The 17,856-nt window shown below is 48.3% G+C and overlaps 2 protein-coding genes across 6 annotated transcripts in view; both read left to right on the forward strand.

The window, feature by feature from the left end:
- OGT (O-linked N-acetylglucosamine (GlcNAc) transferase) overlaps positions 1-13,488 on the forward strand; it is an 80,593-nt gene extending 67,105 nt beyond the window's left edge. For all 4 annotated transcript variants that reach the window (XM_030575007.1, XM_030575008.1, XM_030575010.1 and 1 more), the window contains 4 exons: positions 6,670-6,822; positions 9,829-10,081; positions 11,140-11,263; positions 12,638-13,488. In XM_030575007.1, the coding sequence (XP_030430867.1) occupies positions 6,670-6,822; positions 9,829-10,081; positions 11,140-11,263; positions 12,638-12,812 (705 nt within the window). In that variant the 3' untranslated portion in view covers positions 12,813-13,488. The remainder of the gene's footprint in view (positions 1-6,669; positions 6,823-9,828; positions 10,082-11,139; positions 11,264-12,637) is intronic.
- Positions 13,489-13,945: 457 nt separating this feature from the next.
- GCNA (germ cell nuclear acidic peptidase) overlaps positions 13,946-17,856 on the forward strand; it is a 53,741-nt gene continuing 49,830 nt past the window's right edge. Inside the window, exons 1-2 of one of the 2 annotated variants that reach the window (XM_030575012.1) lie at positions 13,946-15,348; positions 15,585-15,744. In XM_030575012.1, coding sequence (XP_030430872.1) covers positions 15,319-15,348; positions 15,585-15,744 — 190 coding nt within the window. In that variant the 5' untranslated portion in view covers positions 13,946-15,318. Of the gene's footprint in view, positions 15,349-15,469; positions 15,745-17,856 lie in introns of those variants that run through there. The other variant, XM_030575011.1, reaches the window with a different exon arrangement.

Below are 17,856 nucleotides of genomic sequence, written 5' to 3' on the forward strand. Positions count from 1 at the left end.
CGGCACCTGTGTCTATGCCGCAGTCGGAGCGTACATCTAAGGCGGACTGCCCAGCACCGTCAACTGCTGCAGCACTGCTTGCCTCCGCACCGTCGATTCCGGTCTCTCAAGAGCCGTCGAGTCCGGTGCCAACCAGCTCCCCAGTGCACGCTGTGGTCGAGCTCGTCGTGCCCTTGACGCCGGAAACTTTTTCCACGGCTCGGGAGCTAATTACTCTGATGGAGCCTGAGCTGCCCCAACCCCTGGCACCGCCGGTGCAGGTTCTTCAGTCACTGGGCAAGCCCGCCATGATGAGGCCATCTTCGCCGGACACCGTGCAATGCTGCTGGTTCCGATCCAGGTCTCGCAGACGCTCTCGATCTCGACATCGCTCCCGCTCTTGGCGCTGCTCACAGTCCCGGTACTGCTCTCCATCCCGGTACCGGTCGTACTCGTGGCACCGATCAATATCCCGGTCTCCATCACGGTATTCTCAGCACCGGTCCAGATCCCAGCACCGCTGTACCTCTCGCAGCAGATCTCTGCATGGCGATACGAGGCAACGGTCGACCTCCCGGCACCGCGCTGGTCGCAGGTCCCAGTCCCGCTCCTGGCACCGCTATGACTCTCAGTACCGTTTGCTGGTACCGTGCAGACAGGAGACCTGGTCCAAATGACTTCAGCTCCTCCGTGGCCCTTGCGTCATCTATTCTTCTCCTCTCTACGGAGACTCGGATAAGCACGCCCATGGCCCAGACCACGGACCTCATCAGTGGTCCTTTTGGACACCTTGGGCGTATCATCAAGGTCAAGGTGATCCGACTGGCTCATCACTCAGAGCACCGTGTGCCCGAGACCACCGTCAGCCGACCTCTCCCCACTGACACAGAGGGAAACCGTGCACACACACTGGAACCGCATGACCTTCCAGAGACGGAGGTCCCCCCGGACCAGGCATCAGTGCAGATCACACTTGTCCCAGGGCTGTCATCCTCCTCTTCCCCGGATGAAGCAGTAGCGGGGACGTCATCATCGGGACCACCTCCAATTGACCTCCGGTCTCACCTTCTGCGGTGTGTCGCCCACAATATCAACCTGTCGGTAGAGGAGATCCCAGAGGCGGAGGACCCGGTGATTAGCATCTTATCTGCAGAGACACTCACCAGAGTGGCTCTCCCATTCATCCATTCGATACAGGCTAGAGCTGACACCATCTGGCAATCTCCAGCTTCCATCCCACCCACAGTCAAGGGGGTCGAGCAGAAGTACATGGTGCCATCCAAGCGGTATGAGTACCTCTGTGTGCACCCCGCTCCGTGTTCCTTGGTGGTACAGTCTGTCAACGAATGGGAGCGCCACAGTCAACAAGCCCCCGCGCCTAAATCTAGAGAAGCCTGGCGCATGGACTTGGGATGAAAAATCTATTCTGCGGGAGGTCTCCAACTCCGCATAGCGAACCAACAAGCCCTCCTCGGCAGATACAGTTACAACACCTGGGAGGCTGTCGGGAAGTTTGCTGAGTTGGTTCTGCAGGATTCCCGCCAGGAATTTACAGCACTCCTGGAGGAGGGGAAGAGGGTCGCGAGGACCTCATTACAAGCATCATTAGATGCCGCTGATTCGGCTGCCAGAACGGTCGCTTCTGACATAGCCAGGCGCCATATATCATGGTTGCAAGTGTCCAGCCTGCCACCTGAGTTGCAACATACGGTTCAAGACTTGCCGTTTGATGGCCAAGGCTTGTTTTCACAAAAGACGGACCCCAGACTGCAGAGTCTGAAGGACAACAGAGTAATTATGTGTTGGTTGGGAATGCATACGCCTCAGACTCAGTCCTTCCGTTCTCAACCGCAGCGCCCTTACCCCCCACCTCGGCCACGGCAAGACTTTGCCAGAAGACGAGGTCGTACTAATCGCAGACATCAGTCTGGACCTCAAGGGGGCAACAATTCCAGTCCCACCAAACCAACGCCGGGACCCAAACCAAACTTTTGAGGGTGCGCCCGAAAGCAGTGTACCAGTTGCCTCCCCGGATCCCTTTCAATTCTACAACCGCCTTTCCCCGTTCCTTCCGGCGTGGTCCCAGTTGACGTCAGATCGTTGGGTCCTACGCACGATGGAGCTTGGATACCGTCTTCAGTTTGTTTCACCCCCTCCCTTCCACCCCCTCTCCTCGTCCCTCTTCAGGGACCCCTCTTACAAGCAACTCCTCATCCAGGAGGTCCACAAGCTCCTCTCAATCAGAGCTGTAGAGGAGGTACCTGAGGAGTTATGGGGCAAGGGGTTTTATTCCCGATATATCCTCATTCCCAAGGCGAAAGGGGGCCTTTGGCCTATCCTAGACCTGCGAGGACTGAACAAATTCATTAAAAAGTTCAAGTTCTGCATGGTATCCCTGGGAACCATTATTCCTTCCCTGGATCCTGGAGATTGGTATGCCGCTCTCGACATGCAGGATGCATATTTCCACGTAGCAATTTATCCCTCTCACAGGAGGTATCTGCGCTGTGTGGTAAACCACCGTCACTACCAGTTTACTGTCCTCCTTTGGCCTCTCCTCAGCCCCGCGGGTGTTCACGAAGTGTATGGCAGTTATCACTGCTTCCCTATGCCGTCGTCAGATACACGTCTTCCCTTACCTTGACGACTGGCTCATCCGAGGGCCCTCTGAGGCACAAGTCGTCAGCCATGTGGCCGTTATCAAGGACCTATTTCTGTGTCTAGGCCTGATCATCAACTTAGACAAGTTCACTCTGGTGCCTACGCAGAGGATAGAATTTATTGGGGCAATGCTGGACTCCAAGCTTACGACAGCCAGTTTACCCCCCCACCGGTTTCAGGCCATAGTCTCATTTGTCCAAGGTCTTCAGCGGTTTCCAACAACCTCTGCTTGCACTTGCCTTGGTCTCCTCTCTCACATGGCTGCATGCACATTTGTTACAAAGCACGCCAGGCTGCGAGTGTGTCCTCTCCAAATCTGGCTCGCTTCCGTCTATCGGCCACGCAGAGACACCATAGACATCATTCTGACAATTCCACCGAGCATTCTCTGCTCCCTCGACTGGTGGCGAACGCCCTCCCAGGTGTGTGCAGGATGACCGTTCCATCCTCCCCAGCCCTCCATGTCCCTAACAACGGACGCGTCTTCACTGGGCTGGGGTGCTCACCTAGGACGCCTGCACACCCAAGGCCTTTGGTCGTCCCAGGAGTTGACTCTACACATCAATCTCCGGGAGCTGAGAGCGGTCCGGCTGGCGTGCCAAGCATTTCAGCACCATCTGCAGGGCCGTTGTGTTGCAGTCTTTACGGACAACACAGCGGTCATGTATTCTATAAGCAAACAGGGAAGGACGTGGTCCTCCCCCTTGTGTCAGGAAGCGATACTGCTGTGGGACTTCTGCATAGCCCTCTCCATAGACCTAGTAGCCTCCTTCCTCCCAGGAGTCCGGAACACGCTCACAGATGGGCTGAGCAGGTCCTTCCTGGCGCACAAGTGGTCCATCCGTCCGGACATTCTCCATTCGGTTTTCCGGAGTTGGGGCTTTCCCCAAATAGACCTCTTTGCCTCCAGGGACAACAGGAAATGCCAGGTGTTCTCCTTCCTGCAAGGTCGCTCTCCGGGCTCTCTGTCGGACGCGTTCCTCATTCTGTGGACGGGCCACTTCTGCTATGCCTTCCCTCCGTTTCCTCTGGTCCACCGAGTTCTGATCAAGATGCGCAGAGACAAAGCCCGCCTTATCCTGATCGCTCCGGCTTGGCCGAGGCAGCATTGGTACACCATGCTGCTCGACCTGTCTCTGTCCGACCCGATTCCCTTGGCACTCTGTCCGGATCTGATCACGCAGGACTTCGGCAGGCTACACCACCCGGACCTGCAGTCCCTTCATCTGACTGCATGGTAGCTGGCTGGTTGAGCCGATTGGAGTTGCGTTGTTCCACCGCAGTGCAACAAGTGCTGCTGGGGAGCAGAAAGCCCTCCACGCGATCAACGTACCTTGCTAAATGGAAGCGCTTCTGTCACTGGTTCACTCAGCGGGACCTTTCTCCGCAGGCTGTATCGGTCCTCACCATCTTGGACTGTTTATGGTCTCTCAAAGAGCAAGGTCTAGCGATCTCTTCGCTAAGAGTGCACCTTGCAGCTATTTCCACCTTCCATCCTGGGGAGGCTGGCAGTTCCGTTTTCTCCCATCCTGTAGTTTTCCAGATTCCTCAAGGGCTTGGAGCGACTCTACCCACGGGTCAGACAAACAGCCCCTACCTGGGACGTGAACCTCGTCTTGGCCAGGCTCATGGGGCCCCCCTTTGATCCTTTAGCCACATGTTTGCTCCTGTACCTTTCCTGGAAGACAGCGTTCCTAGTTGCTGTCACCTCGGCGAGACGAGTCTCGGAACTTAGAGCTTTGACTGTGGATCCTCCATATACGGTGTTCCATAAGGACAAGGTACAGCTGCGACCACACCCGGCGTTCCTCCATAAGGTCGTCTCCTCCTTTCATGTCAATCAGGACATCTTCCTGCCAGTCTTCTTTCCAAAACCACACTCATCGCGAAGGGAACAGCAGCTGCATACTCTGGATGTCTGCAGGGCTCTTGCGTTTTACATCGAGAGGACCAAACCCTTCTGACGTTCTCCTCAGCTATTTGTAGCGGTGGCGGAACATATGAAGGGCATGGCAATCTCTTCCCAACGGATTGCTTCTTGAGTGACATCCTGTATTCGGACATGCTACGACTTGGCTCATGTTCCAACTGGCCATCTTACCGCCCACTCTACTCGGGCTCAAGCCTCATCTGCCGCGTTCTTGGCCCATGTTCCCATACAGGAAATCTGCCACACGGCCACCTGGTCTTCCATCCACACCTTTTGCATCGCACTACGCATCGGTCCAACAATCTAGAGACGATGCCGCCTTGGGCTCAGCGGTCTTATATTCCGCAACGTCTTGCTCCGACCCCACCGCCTAGGTAAGGCTTGGGAATCACCTAACTGGAATAGATATGAGCAAGCACTCGAAGAAGAAAAGACGGTTACTCACCTTTGTAACTGTTGTTCTTCGAGATGTGTTGCTCATATCCATTCCACACCCGCCCTCCTTCCCCACTGTCGGAGTAGCTGGCAAGAAGGAACTGAGGAGCGGTGGGGCCGGCAGGGATATATATTGGGCGCCATAGCAGCGCCACTCCAGGGGGCACCCTGCCAGCCCACCGAGTGTTGCTAGGGTAAAAATCTCCGAACGTGCACGTGGTGTGTGCACACCTAACCGGAATGGATATAAGCAACACATCTCGAAGGACAACAGTTACAAAGGTGAGTAACCGTCTTTTATGACTCATAGAAAACTCCTCAAATTCACACTTATACAGAATCAAACCACTCATGGTGTGACATCTTTTCTTGGATCAGGGGAGCTAGAGAGTGTAATCAAGACTCTGTTCCAACATTTCAGACTGCAAAACCACCTTCCTAATATGGCATGAGGTCATATGAGCCTTCTCTGAGTTATTGCCCTGTATTTAAAAGGGCTGAAGAAAGGCAGCCACAAAGGGAACCATCAGAAGTCTCTTGTCTGGATCAGCTACTGTATCTGATGCTGAGGGAACAGCCTCCTTTACTTGTCAGTTGTCCAGATATAGATGCTATCTCTTCTCCCTCTTTTGTTTTTTATATGGCCCCTATCACTGTAGTATCTTAGCTCTTCAGTCTTTAATCTAGTTATTCTTAGCTCCTCTTTACCCCAGAGAGGGATGTAAGTGGCTTGCCGAGGTCACACAGGAAGTCTTGAACAGAGCAAGGAATTGAGTTGGGTCTCCCAAGTCCTAGGCTAGTGCTCTAACTGCTGGAGCATCTTTCCCATCTGGATCTGAATGTTCAAACTTTGCAAGATAGCAATGTGAATTCATCATACTCCTTCCTTCCAGAAGATATACCTGTTCTTCACCTAGAAGTGTCCCAATTGGACTTGACTAAATGAGTCCACGGAAGCATCCTCTGTTAATATGGGAATATGTCTAATTCATAGAGCTGCCACTTAATGCTCCTTTCATATTTTCACAAAATATATTAGTTGGTGCTGTCTAAAGCTGAAGCACAATTTCAGGCATTATTACCATTTCTATTTAACTGAACGTCTTTATCCCACTGTATGGAGGTAGGAGTACTACTTGTCAAACACACGAGTGTGGGAATGTGCAGAGGCCACATGAAGAAAGGAAATATACTCACCTATAATTGACATTCTTTTGAGACGACCTCTGCACACTTTCCTTCTTCCTAAGTCGTACTTTCAACTTGAGACAGGAGGAGGAGGAGGTGTTGTTAGAAGAAACTGAGAGAGTCAGCATGCCATGCCTCCTTTATAGCTTTGTCCACCAGATGTTTAGAGCTGTGAGGGGAAGGGCAGGAAGTGTGCAAGTGCTCCAGTAGGTTTTGTTCCTAGAAGGTTCCACTAATCCAGGTTGCACCATGAATACATTCCAAGTGTGTGAACGTGCAGCTATCCTCTCAAAATATTTTGGTTACTAGTTAGTAACTTTCCTTTTTCCTTATATTTGACATAACTTGAATCAACTCTTCAGGTAAGAATTCATGCTATTAAACACTTTACTGGATTATTTCATTAGGTACCCTGTGGTCTGAGTTTCAGTGCTCTAAATTAGCTGTATAGTTGAACTTTCTTATATTCTTTCTAGATTAACAACAAGGCAGCAACTGGAGAAGAGGTTCCACGTACCATCATTGTTACCACCCGCTCTCAGTATGGGTTACCAGAGGATGCTGTTGTGTACTGTAACTTTAACCAGCTATATAAGATTGACCCTTCCACTTTACAGATGTGGGCTAACGTGAGTAATTATGTTTGCTACTAAGTCTCAGATCAGATCTCCATAATTTAACTGCTGTCTTGTTTACAGGAATGGTTTTAAAATGAGCAACAGATCTTGAATTTAAATTGCCCCTATTCAGGTCAGGGAAAGACTTCAGTTTCCTTGCCTGGTTTGTTGAGAATATTTATTTGGCATGAACCTTTTTGAATCCTTACAACACTCTCCAGAATAAGGGATTGGATAATAATGGGATTTGGAATCTCTTTAGGTCCCATTATAAATCGGATCCGAGTTGGGAGTTGAGTGAAAATTGTTAATCTTCTGACAGCTTTTTCATAGTCAGTGTGTAATAAGCTGTTTAGTCCTGTCCAATTTACACCACTACAAGTGGCCCTTATTTGCACCATTATCTGTGCTCTTACCTGACAAGTCAATCATTAGATGGGTACAGAGGCTGAACATCTCACTTCAGGTCAGAGTGACAGGGAATGGATCACTTGATGATTACCTGTTCTGTTCATTCCCTCTGACGCACCTGGGATTGGCCACTGTCAGAAGACAGGATACTGGGCCCTTGGTCTGACCCAGTGTGGCTGTTCTTATGTTGAGGCGTACTGATGAGGCACTGTAGGAAAGCTTTGCACTGTTGATAAATGTGAAGTAATGCACATTGGAAAACATAATCCCAACTATACATATAAAATGATGGGATCTAAATTAGCTGTTACCAGTCAAGAAAGAGATCTTGGAGTCATTTTGGATAGTTCTCTGAAAACATCCACTCAATGCGTAGCGGCAGTCAAAAAAGCGAACAGAATGTTGGGAATCATTAAAGGATAGATAATGGGGCAATGTGATATTTTCTGCCTTTATATAAATCCATGGTACACCCACATCGTGAATACTGTATGCAGATGTGGTCGCCCATTCTCAAAGAAGATATATTGGAATTGGAAAAGGTTCAGAAAAGAGCAACAAAAAGAATTAGAGGCATGGAACGGCCGTATGAGGAGAGATTAATAAGACTGGGACTTTTCAGCTTGGAAAAGAGATGACTAAGGGGAGGATATGATAGTGGTCTATAAAATCATGACTGGTGTGGAGAAAGTCAATAAGAAAGTTCATTTACTTCTCATAACACAAGAACTAGGGGACACCAAATGGAATTAATAGGCAGCAGGTTTAAAACAAACACAAGGAAGTATTTTTTCACACAATGCACAGTGAACCTGTGGAACGCCTTGCCAGAGGATGTTGTGAAGGCCAAGACTATAACGGTTCAAAAATGAATTAGATAAATTCATGGAGGATAGGTCTATCAGTAGCTGTTAGCCAGGATGGGCAGAGATGGGTCCCTAGCCTCTGTTTGCCAGAAGGTGGGAATGGGCAACAGGGGATGGATCACTTGATTACCTGTTCTGTTCATTCCTTCTGGGGCACTTGGGATTGGCCACTGTCAGAAGACATGATGCTGGGCTAGATGGACCTTTGGTCTGACCCAGTATGGCTGTTCTTATTCACTTCTGCATAGTGCTCCCTGTAAATAAATTGGAATCTTCAATCTCCAAGGCTGTGACTCCAGCATTTTCATCAATGCTAAATTCACCTCGTTGTTTCATCTGCTGTGGGTACACACCCCTTTGTGCTGCCATTTGCAAACATGACTTTGACCTAAACTGTGGTACAAAAGCAAAATGAGAGGTGCATGCTGTATCCACTCTGCTCTTCAGGTCATATCCCGGAAGCTTGCACTTACTGTTTGACGCATTGTCTGACTGACTTGCACTTTCACTTTGAAAGTGAGGCATTTCACAAATCCAGGTTTTTTCAGTCTTTCCTTGTAGGTCACGTTTTCTAGACCTTTAGTGCTTTTTCTCTCTCTTGACTTCCTGTAGTTCTGCAGTTCTCAAAATTTATTATATTGTGACCCCTTCTAGTAACAAAAATTACTACATGACCTGGGAGCCGGGACTGGAGCTGAAGCCTGAGCCGAGGTCCAAGACCTTGCCAACGGAGGATGGGGGTGAGGAAGGAGGGGCGTGAATCCCTTGGGCTTCGGCTTCAACCCCTGTCCCCAGCAAGTCTGTTGCCAACCCAGGACACTCCACTGAAATGGAGTTGCCACCCACTTTGGGTACCCAGTTCACAGTTTGAGAACCGCTGCTCCAGTTTGTCAACATCTAATAACCACAGTTGGGGAAAGAACTGTGCACAGTACTCCAGCTAAGGCCTTATCAATCAGTGCTTAGTAGAGTGGAAGAATTACATCTTCTGTCTTGCTTACAGCACTCCTGCTAATAGATCCCACAGCGTTGTTTGCTTGTTTTGCAACAGTATTACATTGTTGACTCAAAACAAGCAAACGTCATTCTGGGATGTATTAGCGGGGATGCTGTAAGCAAGACAAGACAGCACTGATTGATAATGCATCAGCTGGAGTACTGTGTGTAGTTCCAGGTACCACAGTTGGTGAAAGATGTAGAGAAGTCAAGAGGGAGAGCAACAAAAGATTTAAGGTCTAGAAAACATGGCCTACAAAGGAAGATTAAAGAGACCCAGTTTTTTCAATCTGGAGAATATAATACTGAGAGGTGACCTAAGTCTTCAAGTACATAAAAGGTTGTTATAAAGAGGAGCGTGATAAATTGTTCTCTTTAACCACTGGACAAGAAGCAATGGGCTTAAATTACAGCCAGGGAGATTTAGGTTAGATATTAGGAAAAACTTCCTAATCATCAGGGTAGTTAAGCACTGGAACAAATTACCTAGGGAGGTTGTGGAATCATTGGAGGTTTTTAGGAACAGGTTAAACAAACACCTGTCAGGGATAATCTAGATAGTATTTAGACCTGCCTCAGTGCAGAGAACTGGATTAAATGACCTATCTGTGTCCCTTCCAGTCATACATTTCTGTGATTTCACTGTTCACACTATTTGCTTGTTCTGATCTATCCAGGAGGGTGATGCTTCCGAATGTTGTTTTTTACACAGTCACCCTTTATTTTCTTCCTGGTTTGATTGTAGATTCTGAAGCGAGTTCCAAACAGTGTATTGTGGCTGTTGCGTTTCCCAGCTGTAGGAGAACCCAATATTCAACAATATGCACAGAACATGGGCCTTCCCCAGAACCGAATCATCTTCTCTCCTGTTGCCCCCAAAGAGGAACATGTGCGGAGGGGCCAGTTGGCTGATGTTTGTCTAGATACTCCACTTTGTAATGGGCATACTACTGGGATGGATGTACTCTGGGCTGGAACTCCCATGGTTACTATGCCAGGTAATGTCTCAGGGAAACAAGATTTGTAGCCACATGGTGACAATTCATATTGAATAGGAGTACTTGTGGCACCTTAGAGACTAACACATTTATTTCTATTATCTCCTCTAAGGTGCCACAAGTACTCCTGTTCTTTTTACGGATACAGACTAACATGGCCCCTACTCTGAAAAATTCATATTGAATGTAATTGTTATAGACCTTCAATCCTTCTTGTTTTTATTTTTATCTTGTAGTGCGAAGAGTTCATAGATCAGGGGTGGAGAAACTTTTTGGCCCGATAGGTACATCAGGGTTGCAAAACTGAATGGAGGGCTGGGTAGGGAAGGCTGTGCCTCCTCAAACAGCCTGGCGCTCACCCACTTTCCACCCCCTTCAGAAACCTCCACCATCCAACTCCCCCTGCTCATTGTCCTCTAACCGCCCCCTCCCAAGACCACCCTTGGGACCCCACCGCCTATCCAGCCGCTCTGCTCCCAGTCTCCTGACTGCTCTGACCCCTATCCACATCCCTGCCAGGCCCACAGGGATTCTCATGCTTATCCAACCACGACTGCCCCCAAACCTCCACCCCATTCAACTGTATCCTGTTCGCTGAGTGCCCCTGGGACCCCCCCACCCTTTACGCAACCCCCTGGCCACCGCCCCCTTACCGTGCCGCTCAGAACAGCATGTCTGGCAGCCATGCCACCTGGCTGAAGCCAGACACACTGCCACGCTGCTCAACAGGAGTGTGCAACCCTGCTGCCCAGAGCACTGGTGGTGTGGCTGCGGGGGAGGGGCCAGGGGCTAGCCTCCCCAGCCGGGAGCTCAAGGGCCGGGCAGGACGGTCCCGTGGGCCGGATGTGGCCCACGGGCTGTAGTTTGCCCACTTCTGTCATGGATAGTTAAGAAATTAAGTGCATCCCAGTTCTAGCTAGTGGGCAGGCTTTCCAGAACAAATAGTCAGTCTAGCAACCTCCCCTTGTGTGTTTTCTCAGGCAGGAGAAAAAAAATTAAGTAAATTGTAAAGCATCAAGAAGCCATATTGGTTAAAACTTTCTTTTCTCTTTTTACAGGAGAAACTCTTGCATCACGGGTTGCTGCCTCCCAGCTTACTTGCCTTGGTTGTCTTGACCTTATTGCTAAGAGTAGACAAGAATATGAAGATATTGCTGTGAAACTGGGAACGGATCTAGAATAGTAAGTACATCTAGTTTGGAGGATGAAATAAAGATCTAGAACAGTAAGGCACCATTATTGGGGATAGTGTTTGTTAGGAAGCAAAATGGAATAAACATAAATATATATGGCTATAAGCAGTGAGGCATGTCATTATTTTCATTCTATTGAACTTACCTTGACTGATGAAGTTACCCGCTGTTTGTTACCTTGGGAGCTGACTGACCTCCAGGGTTTTGAAGTAGCCACTAAACTGCTTTGCTGATGAGGAAATAAGGTCTGTGCTCATTGGAATGAGGAACTGGGCTAGAATTCATATCTGCAATGTGTCCTGAGGGAATTACATCCTCCCCTCATCCCGGGTTTAGCTGCCTGCCTACTGTCTTGGGGGGAAGGGCCCTTAGTGACCTAAGGGATAAGGCATTGGCTTTCTAAACCAGAGATTGTGGGTTCAAGTCCCATCTGGGGTGAAAAACTACTCTGTTGGGGATCTAGTATTCTCATACCCTGAAGCAGCAGAAGGGAGCAATATATGCCTTCAACAGAGGTCAGGGTTGGAGGCAAAGTGTGCGGGAGATTCTTGCACAGAGCCAGGGCTCCATGCTGAAGATAGTGGGTGAGTTGTGAGAGATGGGCTGCCTTCTCAGGGAGGGTTAAGCTCTTTAAATAGCCATAATAGGAGCTAGGAAGGCAGATGTGGGAGGTAACTATACTAGAATGGAGTGTGGCATGTTCAGATAGGTGAGTATCATGAAATGCCCAAAGTATGCACTTGTCCTCCCTAAAAATACTTGGAGTTTTACATGTTCACAATTGTTGACTACCCCTCCCAAGACTGAGGAACCCTTAACATATTCCCTACAAAATAATTGTAACTTTATAGGTATAGAATCTGAGATTGAGCATCATGTGCAGGATATCACATTGAGACATTGGCAGAGCTGAAATTAGAACAGAGACCTGCTGGGAGGGAGATAGGAATGCTGATATATTGAAGCTTCTGCAGAAAGTAAACGCAAACAGAATGCATTTTCACTTTCCTTTCAGAAAGAAAAACCTAGGCTGAAATAAAGGGGCACTTGCAGTTGGGGAAATTCCATCTGATGGGGCTGTATTGAAGGGTTGATGGGTCTGGTTAATTAGTGTGTAGCAATACTAACACATGTCCATAGCATTTTCACCCACAATGAAAAAGTTGAGTTTCGGTGAAGCTGACGGTTCCACATTGGGGAAGGAGCAACAATGTGGATTTTGGGTAGGGAGATGACAATAAAGGGATTTGCTGAAGCAATGGTGTGCTGAGAGTTCTGGGTTAGTTGAGGTAATAGATCACAATAACCCTTTGTTCCTGTGTCTGTTTCTCATCTGACTGCTTGCTGTTAACTCTTTGTGTAGCCTGAAGAAAATTCGTAGTAAAGTCTGGAAGCAGAGAATATCAAGTCCTTTGTTCAACACCAAACAGTACACAATGGAACTGGAGCGGCTTTACCTTCAGATGTGGGATCACTATGCTGCTGGCAACAAACCAGACCATATGGTTAAGCCAATAGAGAGCAATGAATCTGCATGAAGGACTCTGCCCACACAACTCTCCCAGAATTGAGCCTCTCAAACTCCTCTGCAAAGGAGATGGGAGCTAAAGACAGTGCATTTCTACTTAATCTGCCTGGTACTCTGTGACTGAAGTGATACATGATGGTCATTTAAGAGCACAGACAGACATACTTCGTGCATAATAGGGAGAGGCTGTAGAGATTGGGAACTTTCTATTCCATAAGGAGTTTGAAAAAGATTGAGTTGTGCACATGTGCTGTATGTTTGCAAGGCCTGGTGCTTGATGGAGAAAGTGTGAACTGTCCATCCAATTGTGATTTCATGGATTGATTCAATCTTCCTATGAATTTCTTGTATGTGGATTGGGAATTGGAGCTTTTTAATGTTTGATTTCAGGTGTTCCTGTTGGTATATGTGCGATTCTTCCATGACATGATTTCCAGCTAGTGAGTGTTGCTCCCTGCATTAACTTCTTAACTGTGCAGATTGAAAGGGCATATTTGCTGGTGTAGTCTTTTTACAGGTTTTATAAACCACTTGAACCTATATCAGCCTTTTAATGTTTGACCTCTGTTTTGGAACTTTCTGTACTGTGTTGATTTAGATGAGAACTCAGTGCTTGGTTTAAAAAAAAAAAAAAATTCTCCTGTATCTCAGCTAATTGGCTTCATGATGACAGCTCCTATTCTGTTGAAAAACAAAATTGGTTTAAAATTAATGCCCCTGAACTCTCTTGAAATAAAACAAACTGGTGCCAAATACAAATTCTTCAGGAATGATTGTTAATTATGTACAGAGGCACAGTCCTATGTACTGTAGCAAGGACTTTTTTAAAATAAAGCTCTGGTTTGCCCAGTTTGACCCATTTGACCAGCGTTTTGCCTTTACTACCCCCTTCTGTGCTGCTGGCCTTTTACCTTCCTTTCCATAGCTTGGCTTTTAAATAGTTCTATTCATTTCAGCAGAAATGAAATCCCAGGTAAGTATAGATTTTTCATCTACTAAACATCTGCATCAAGTATATTTAATGTTTAAAAAAAAAAAGTATTCCAACTCTGAAAAGCTCTCAAGTGGGCAGTTATATATATTGATTATTGCAGTATTTAAGGACCACCTAGAAAGGCTTTTTTTCTGAATGTGGGAGTGTCATCTTTATCTCACTGATATGTGGTAATTTGGAGGCCATGGGCTATATGTAAACTCTGATGCTGAGTGTTGTATTGAACAAGCATGAATTACCGTAAGTAATTTTGTTTTTAAATCTGTGCAGAGGGTCATGGACTGCAGTTTAAAACAAACCAATGTCAGTCTTGCTAAGTGTGCTACATACACCTATTGAGTAACAGGTAACAATTTGTCTTCTAGTGCACCAACCAAGAACTGTGTTCAAAGTGCTGCTTTTGATGCACTTTTTAACTAAGTCTCAGTTAATGCTTTTGAATGTAGCCTAGGTGATGAATGCTTAGTATAGGATGCCTTAGTTTGCTGGTAGATTCTTACCAGGTGCTGATACCCAAGCAAGAAATCTTGCGTGTCATTTTCTAACCAGAAATGAAAAGGGGGGTGAGATACCTTTTATTGGACCAACTTCTGGAGGTGAGAGAAACTTTTGAGGTTAGAGGGTATGTTGACACAGCACTGAAGAACCTGTGGCTAGACTGTTTGGGACTGTTTGTTGCTGTGTAGATATGCAGGTGCTAAGACCTTTCTCCCTGAAGAGCAGTGCTATGTAAGCTTATTCGGTAACAGAAAGTTGCTCCACTAAAAGACAGCCTAGGCCAACTGTGGTTACACCCCCCTCCCTAACCAGCATGCACATTTATAAATTGCACTCTTTAAAAGCCCAGCCTTATAGCTTTGGACAATTGAAACTACCTAGTTTAAACCCGTAAAAATGAAAAGAGGGTAGCACCTTAAAGAATTGATGCTGCAAGTTACTGCACCTGAAACAAAGCTACACTAAACTGCTCCGGTAGCGTGCTCTGCATAGGTGAGACTGCTGGGGGTGCGCTTTGAGCTTTGTTCCTGCCGTGGGACCTTGCTGCTTTGCTTATTGTAACAGGCTTTTGTTTCCAGCTAACTGCCCAATAAAAAGACAGCTTATAACTACAACTAAAGATCACTGCAAACAACGTGTTTTTGTCTTAATCTTTGGCGCCAGCGGGAGCGCTTCTCCGCGGCTGGGCTTGGGGTGAGGAAGGCGGGCTCATGGGTCTCCACGCGGGAAGATGCGCGGGGCGCGCGCTCGGGAGCTGTGCGGCCGCGGGAGAGAGGCCAAAGGCCCCTGGAGCCGGCGCTGGGGGGCGGTTCCCTTGCTAGGAGCAGCCGCGCCCACTGGGGTCATCAGGGCGCGGGGGCGGGCGCGGGCCGCTACGATTCGAAGTGAAGTTCGGCCTCCCCCCCCCCCCGGCGCATGCGCCTCCAGACTGGCAGGGATAAGTACCGCCCCGGACGTGATGGCGCTGCAGTGAGGGGCGGGCGGGAGGTTTAAACGTGGCGGCGGCGGCGGCTTCTACGCGAGGATGGCACGGGGGCCTAAGCACCGCGTCCGGGTGAGGGGCTGGGAGGGGGCGGGCGCGGGCTGGATCCAGAGGGGGAGGGGGAGAGACAGGGACGCGGGCGGGAGCCGGAGACGGGCCCTGCCGGGGAATCGCGGGGGGAAGGGCGCGAGCCGGGCCCTCCTGAGCGAGTAGTGGGGGCGGGAGCCGGGCCCTGGCTCTGTGGGGGCATGAGAAGCAGCTGGGCTCGCTTTAGGGCTAGGTCATTCTCCGTTGTTTTCCCCTTTCAGCTGGGAGCCCCCACACCCTTGGTCAGCATCCCTCAGGTTTCCAGCCTTGGGCCTGCTGGGGCCTCTGTCCAGAGACTGTTGCTCTTGTCCGACGCAGAGGATGACAGACGAGGCAACACCTGGTTGGGGACGAGGAACCCCCCCCACGGGACTGCACAAAGTAGGTGAATTTGCAGGTTTAATGTTTCCCATACCCTGCCAAGTTGTGAGGGAAGTGAGCGCCAGAGATTAGATGTTGGGGTGGGAGGGACCAGTGTGATGGAGACGAAACTCATATATGAGTGACAGCTGGAACATGGGGGAGGGCAGCCTGAAAGGTGGGAGAAGATCTGGGATTGATTGAGAGTCCAAACCATTAATGCTGTAGTGTTCATATTTTGTTGTGTGGATTTATCATGCAAACACCAGTTCTGTACACAATAAATGATTCAATTAGAGAGTTGGACTGAGAGAAGACTTTAAAAGCTGTACATGATAACTGTATCTCAGGTAGTGATGTAAATTCTGTCTGAAGGAGAAAATCTGAAGGCATGTTTAAAACACATGCATATACACAGTAAAACTTTTTAGACCTTTTTGTAAAGAAGCAAAATAAAACATATGTATATTTTATTTGTTGTTTTCCATAGCAGTGTACACATTTTCTAAGTATCAGGGTAGCCATGTTAGTCTGTATCCACAAAAACAACAAGGAGTCCGGTGGCACCTTAAAGACTAACAGATTTATTTGGGCATAAGCTTTCGTGGGTAAAAAAACCTCACTTCATCTGAAGAAGTGTGGTTTTTTTACCCGCAAAAGCTTATGCCCAAATAAACCTGATAGAAAATGTGGCACCTTGAAGACTAAGGGTTTGTGGGGAGGTCTGTCTAGGTGCCTTTAGTTAAACCTATATAAAAATAGAATAGAACTTTTTAAAGTTCATGTTTCCAAACAAAAAATCTACATGACAATTAACATTCAATTTTCCAATGACAAACAGTAAGCAATTGTATTATACACACCAAAAAAGATCAATGTGTCTTAATTGTATAACTGACATCCTGTGCCATACAATAAGCACACATCATGCAAGTACAGAAGAACCTCCAAGTTAAGAACATCTCAGGAATGGAGGTTATTTGTAACAGTGAATAAAGTGTTATGGTTGTTCTTTCAGAAGTTTTACAACTAAACATTGACTTGATACTACTTTGAAACTTTGCTATGCAGGAAAGTGCTGCTTTCCCTTAATTTTTTTTTATAGTTTACATTTAACGCTATACTGTATTTTGGGGGGTGGGGGGGGCGGTGTCTCCTCTGACTCATTACATACTTGCAGTTCCAAATGAGGTGTGTAGTTGACTGATCAGTTTGTAACACTGAGATTCTACTGTATGGCATTTTATTTTAAATAGTGTAGTGAGAGAAGTACTGTAGAAAAATGATTTTTATATCAGGGCAACCTCTGCACATTTCCATTCCAACTGTGTACATCAAAACACCTTGCTGCACTTGCAGCACCTAAATAACAATGTTACAAACCTAAAAGACTCTACAAAAAATTTTCTCTTAAATTCCATCTATCAAACACAACACTAAGGCCATGTCTACATCTAAAATTTTGCAGCGCTGGTTGTTACAGCTGTATTAGTACAGCTGTATAGGGCCAGCGCTGCAGAGTGGCCACACTTACAGCAACCAGCGCTGCAAGTGGTGTTAGATGTGGCCACACTGCAGCGCTGTTGGGCGGCTTCAAGGGGGGTTCCGGGACGAGAGAGCAAACCGGGAAAGGAAACCAGCTTCCCCGCGGTTTGCTCTCTCGGTCCCGGAGTCACCCAGCAAACCGCAGGGAAGGAGACCTGCTTGCTCGGGGTTCCGGGACCGAGAGAGCAAACCGGGAACGCCGCGGTTTGCTCTCTCGGTCCCGGAGCCAGCCAGCAAACCGCAGGGAAGGAGACCTGCTTGCTCGGGGTTCCGGGACCGAGAGAGCAAACCGGGAACGCCGCGGTTTGCTCTCTCGGTCCCGGAGCCAGCCAGCAAACCGCAGGGAAGGAGACCTGCTTGCTCGGGGTTCCGGGACCGAGAGAGCAAACCGAGAACGCCGCGGTTTGCTCTCTCGGTCCCGGAGCCACCCAGCAAACCGCAGGGAAGGAGACCTGCTTGCTCGGGATTCCGGGACCGAGAGAGCAAACCGGGAACGCCGCGGTTTGCTCTCGCGTTCCCGGAGCCACCCAGCAAACCGCAGGGAAGGAGACCTGCTTGCTCGGGGTTCCGGGACCGAGAGAGCAAACC

This window comes from Gopherus evgoodei, chromosome 9 (assembly GCF_007399415.2).
Source record: "Gopherus evgoodei ecotype Sinaloan lineage chromosome 9, rGopEvg1_v1.p, whole genome shotgun sequence".
NCBI lineage: Eukaryota > Metazoa > Chordata > Testudines > Testudinidae > Gopherus > Gopherus evgoodei.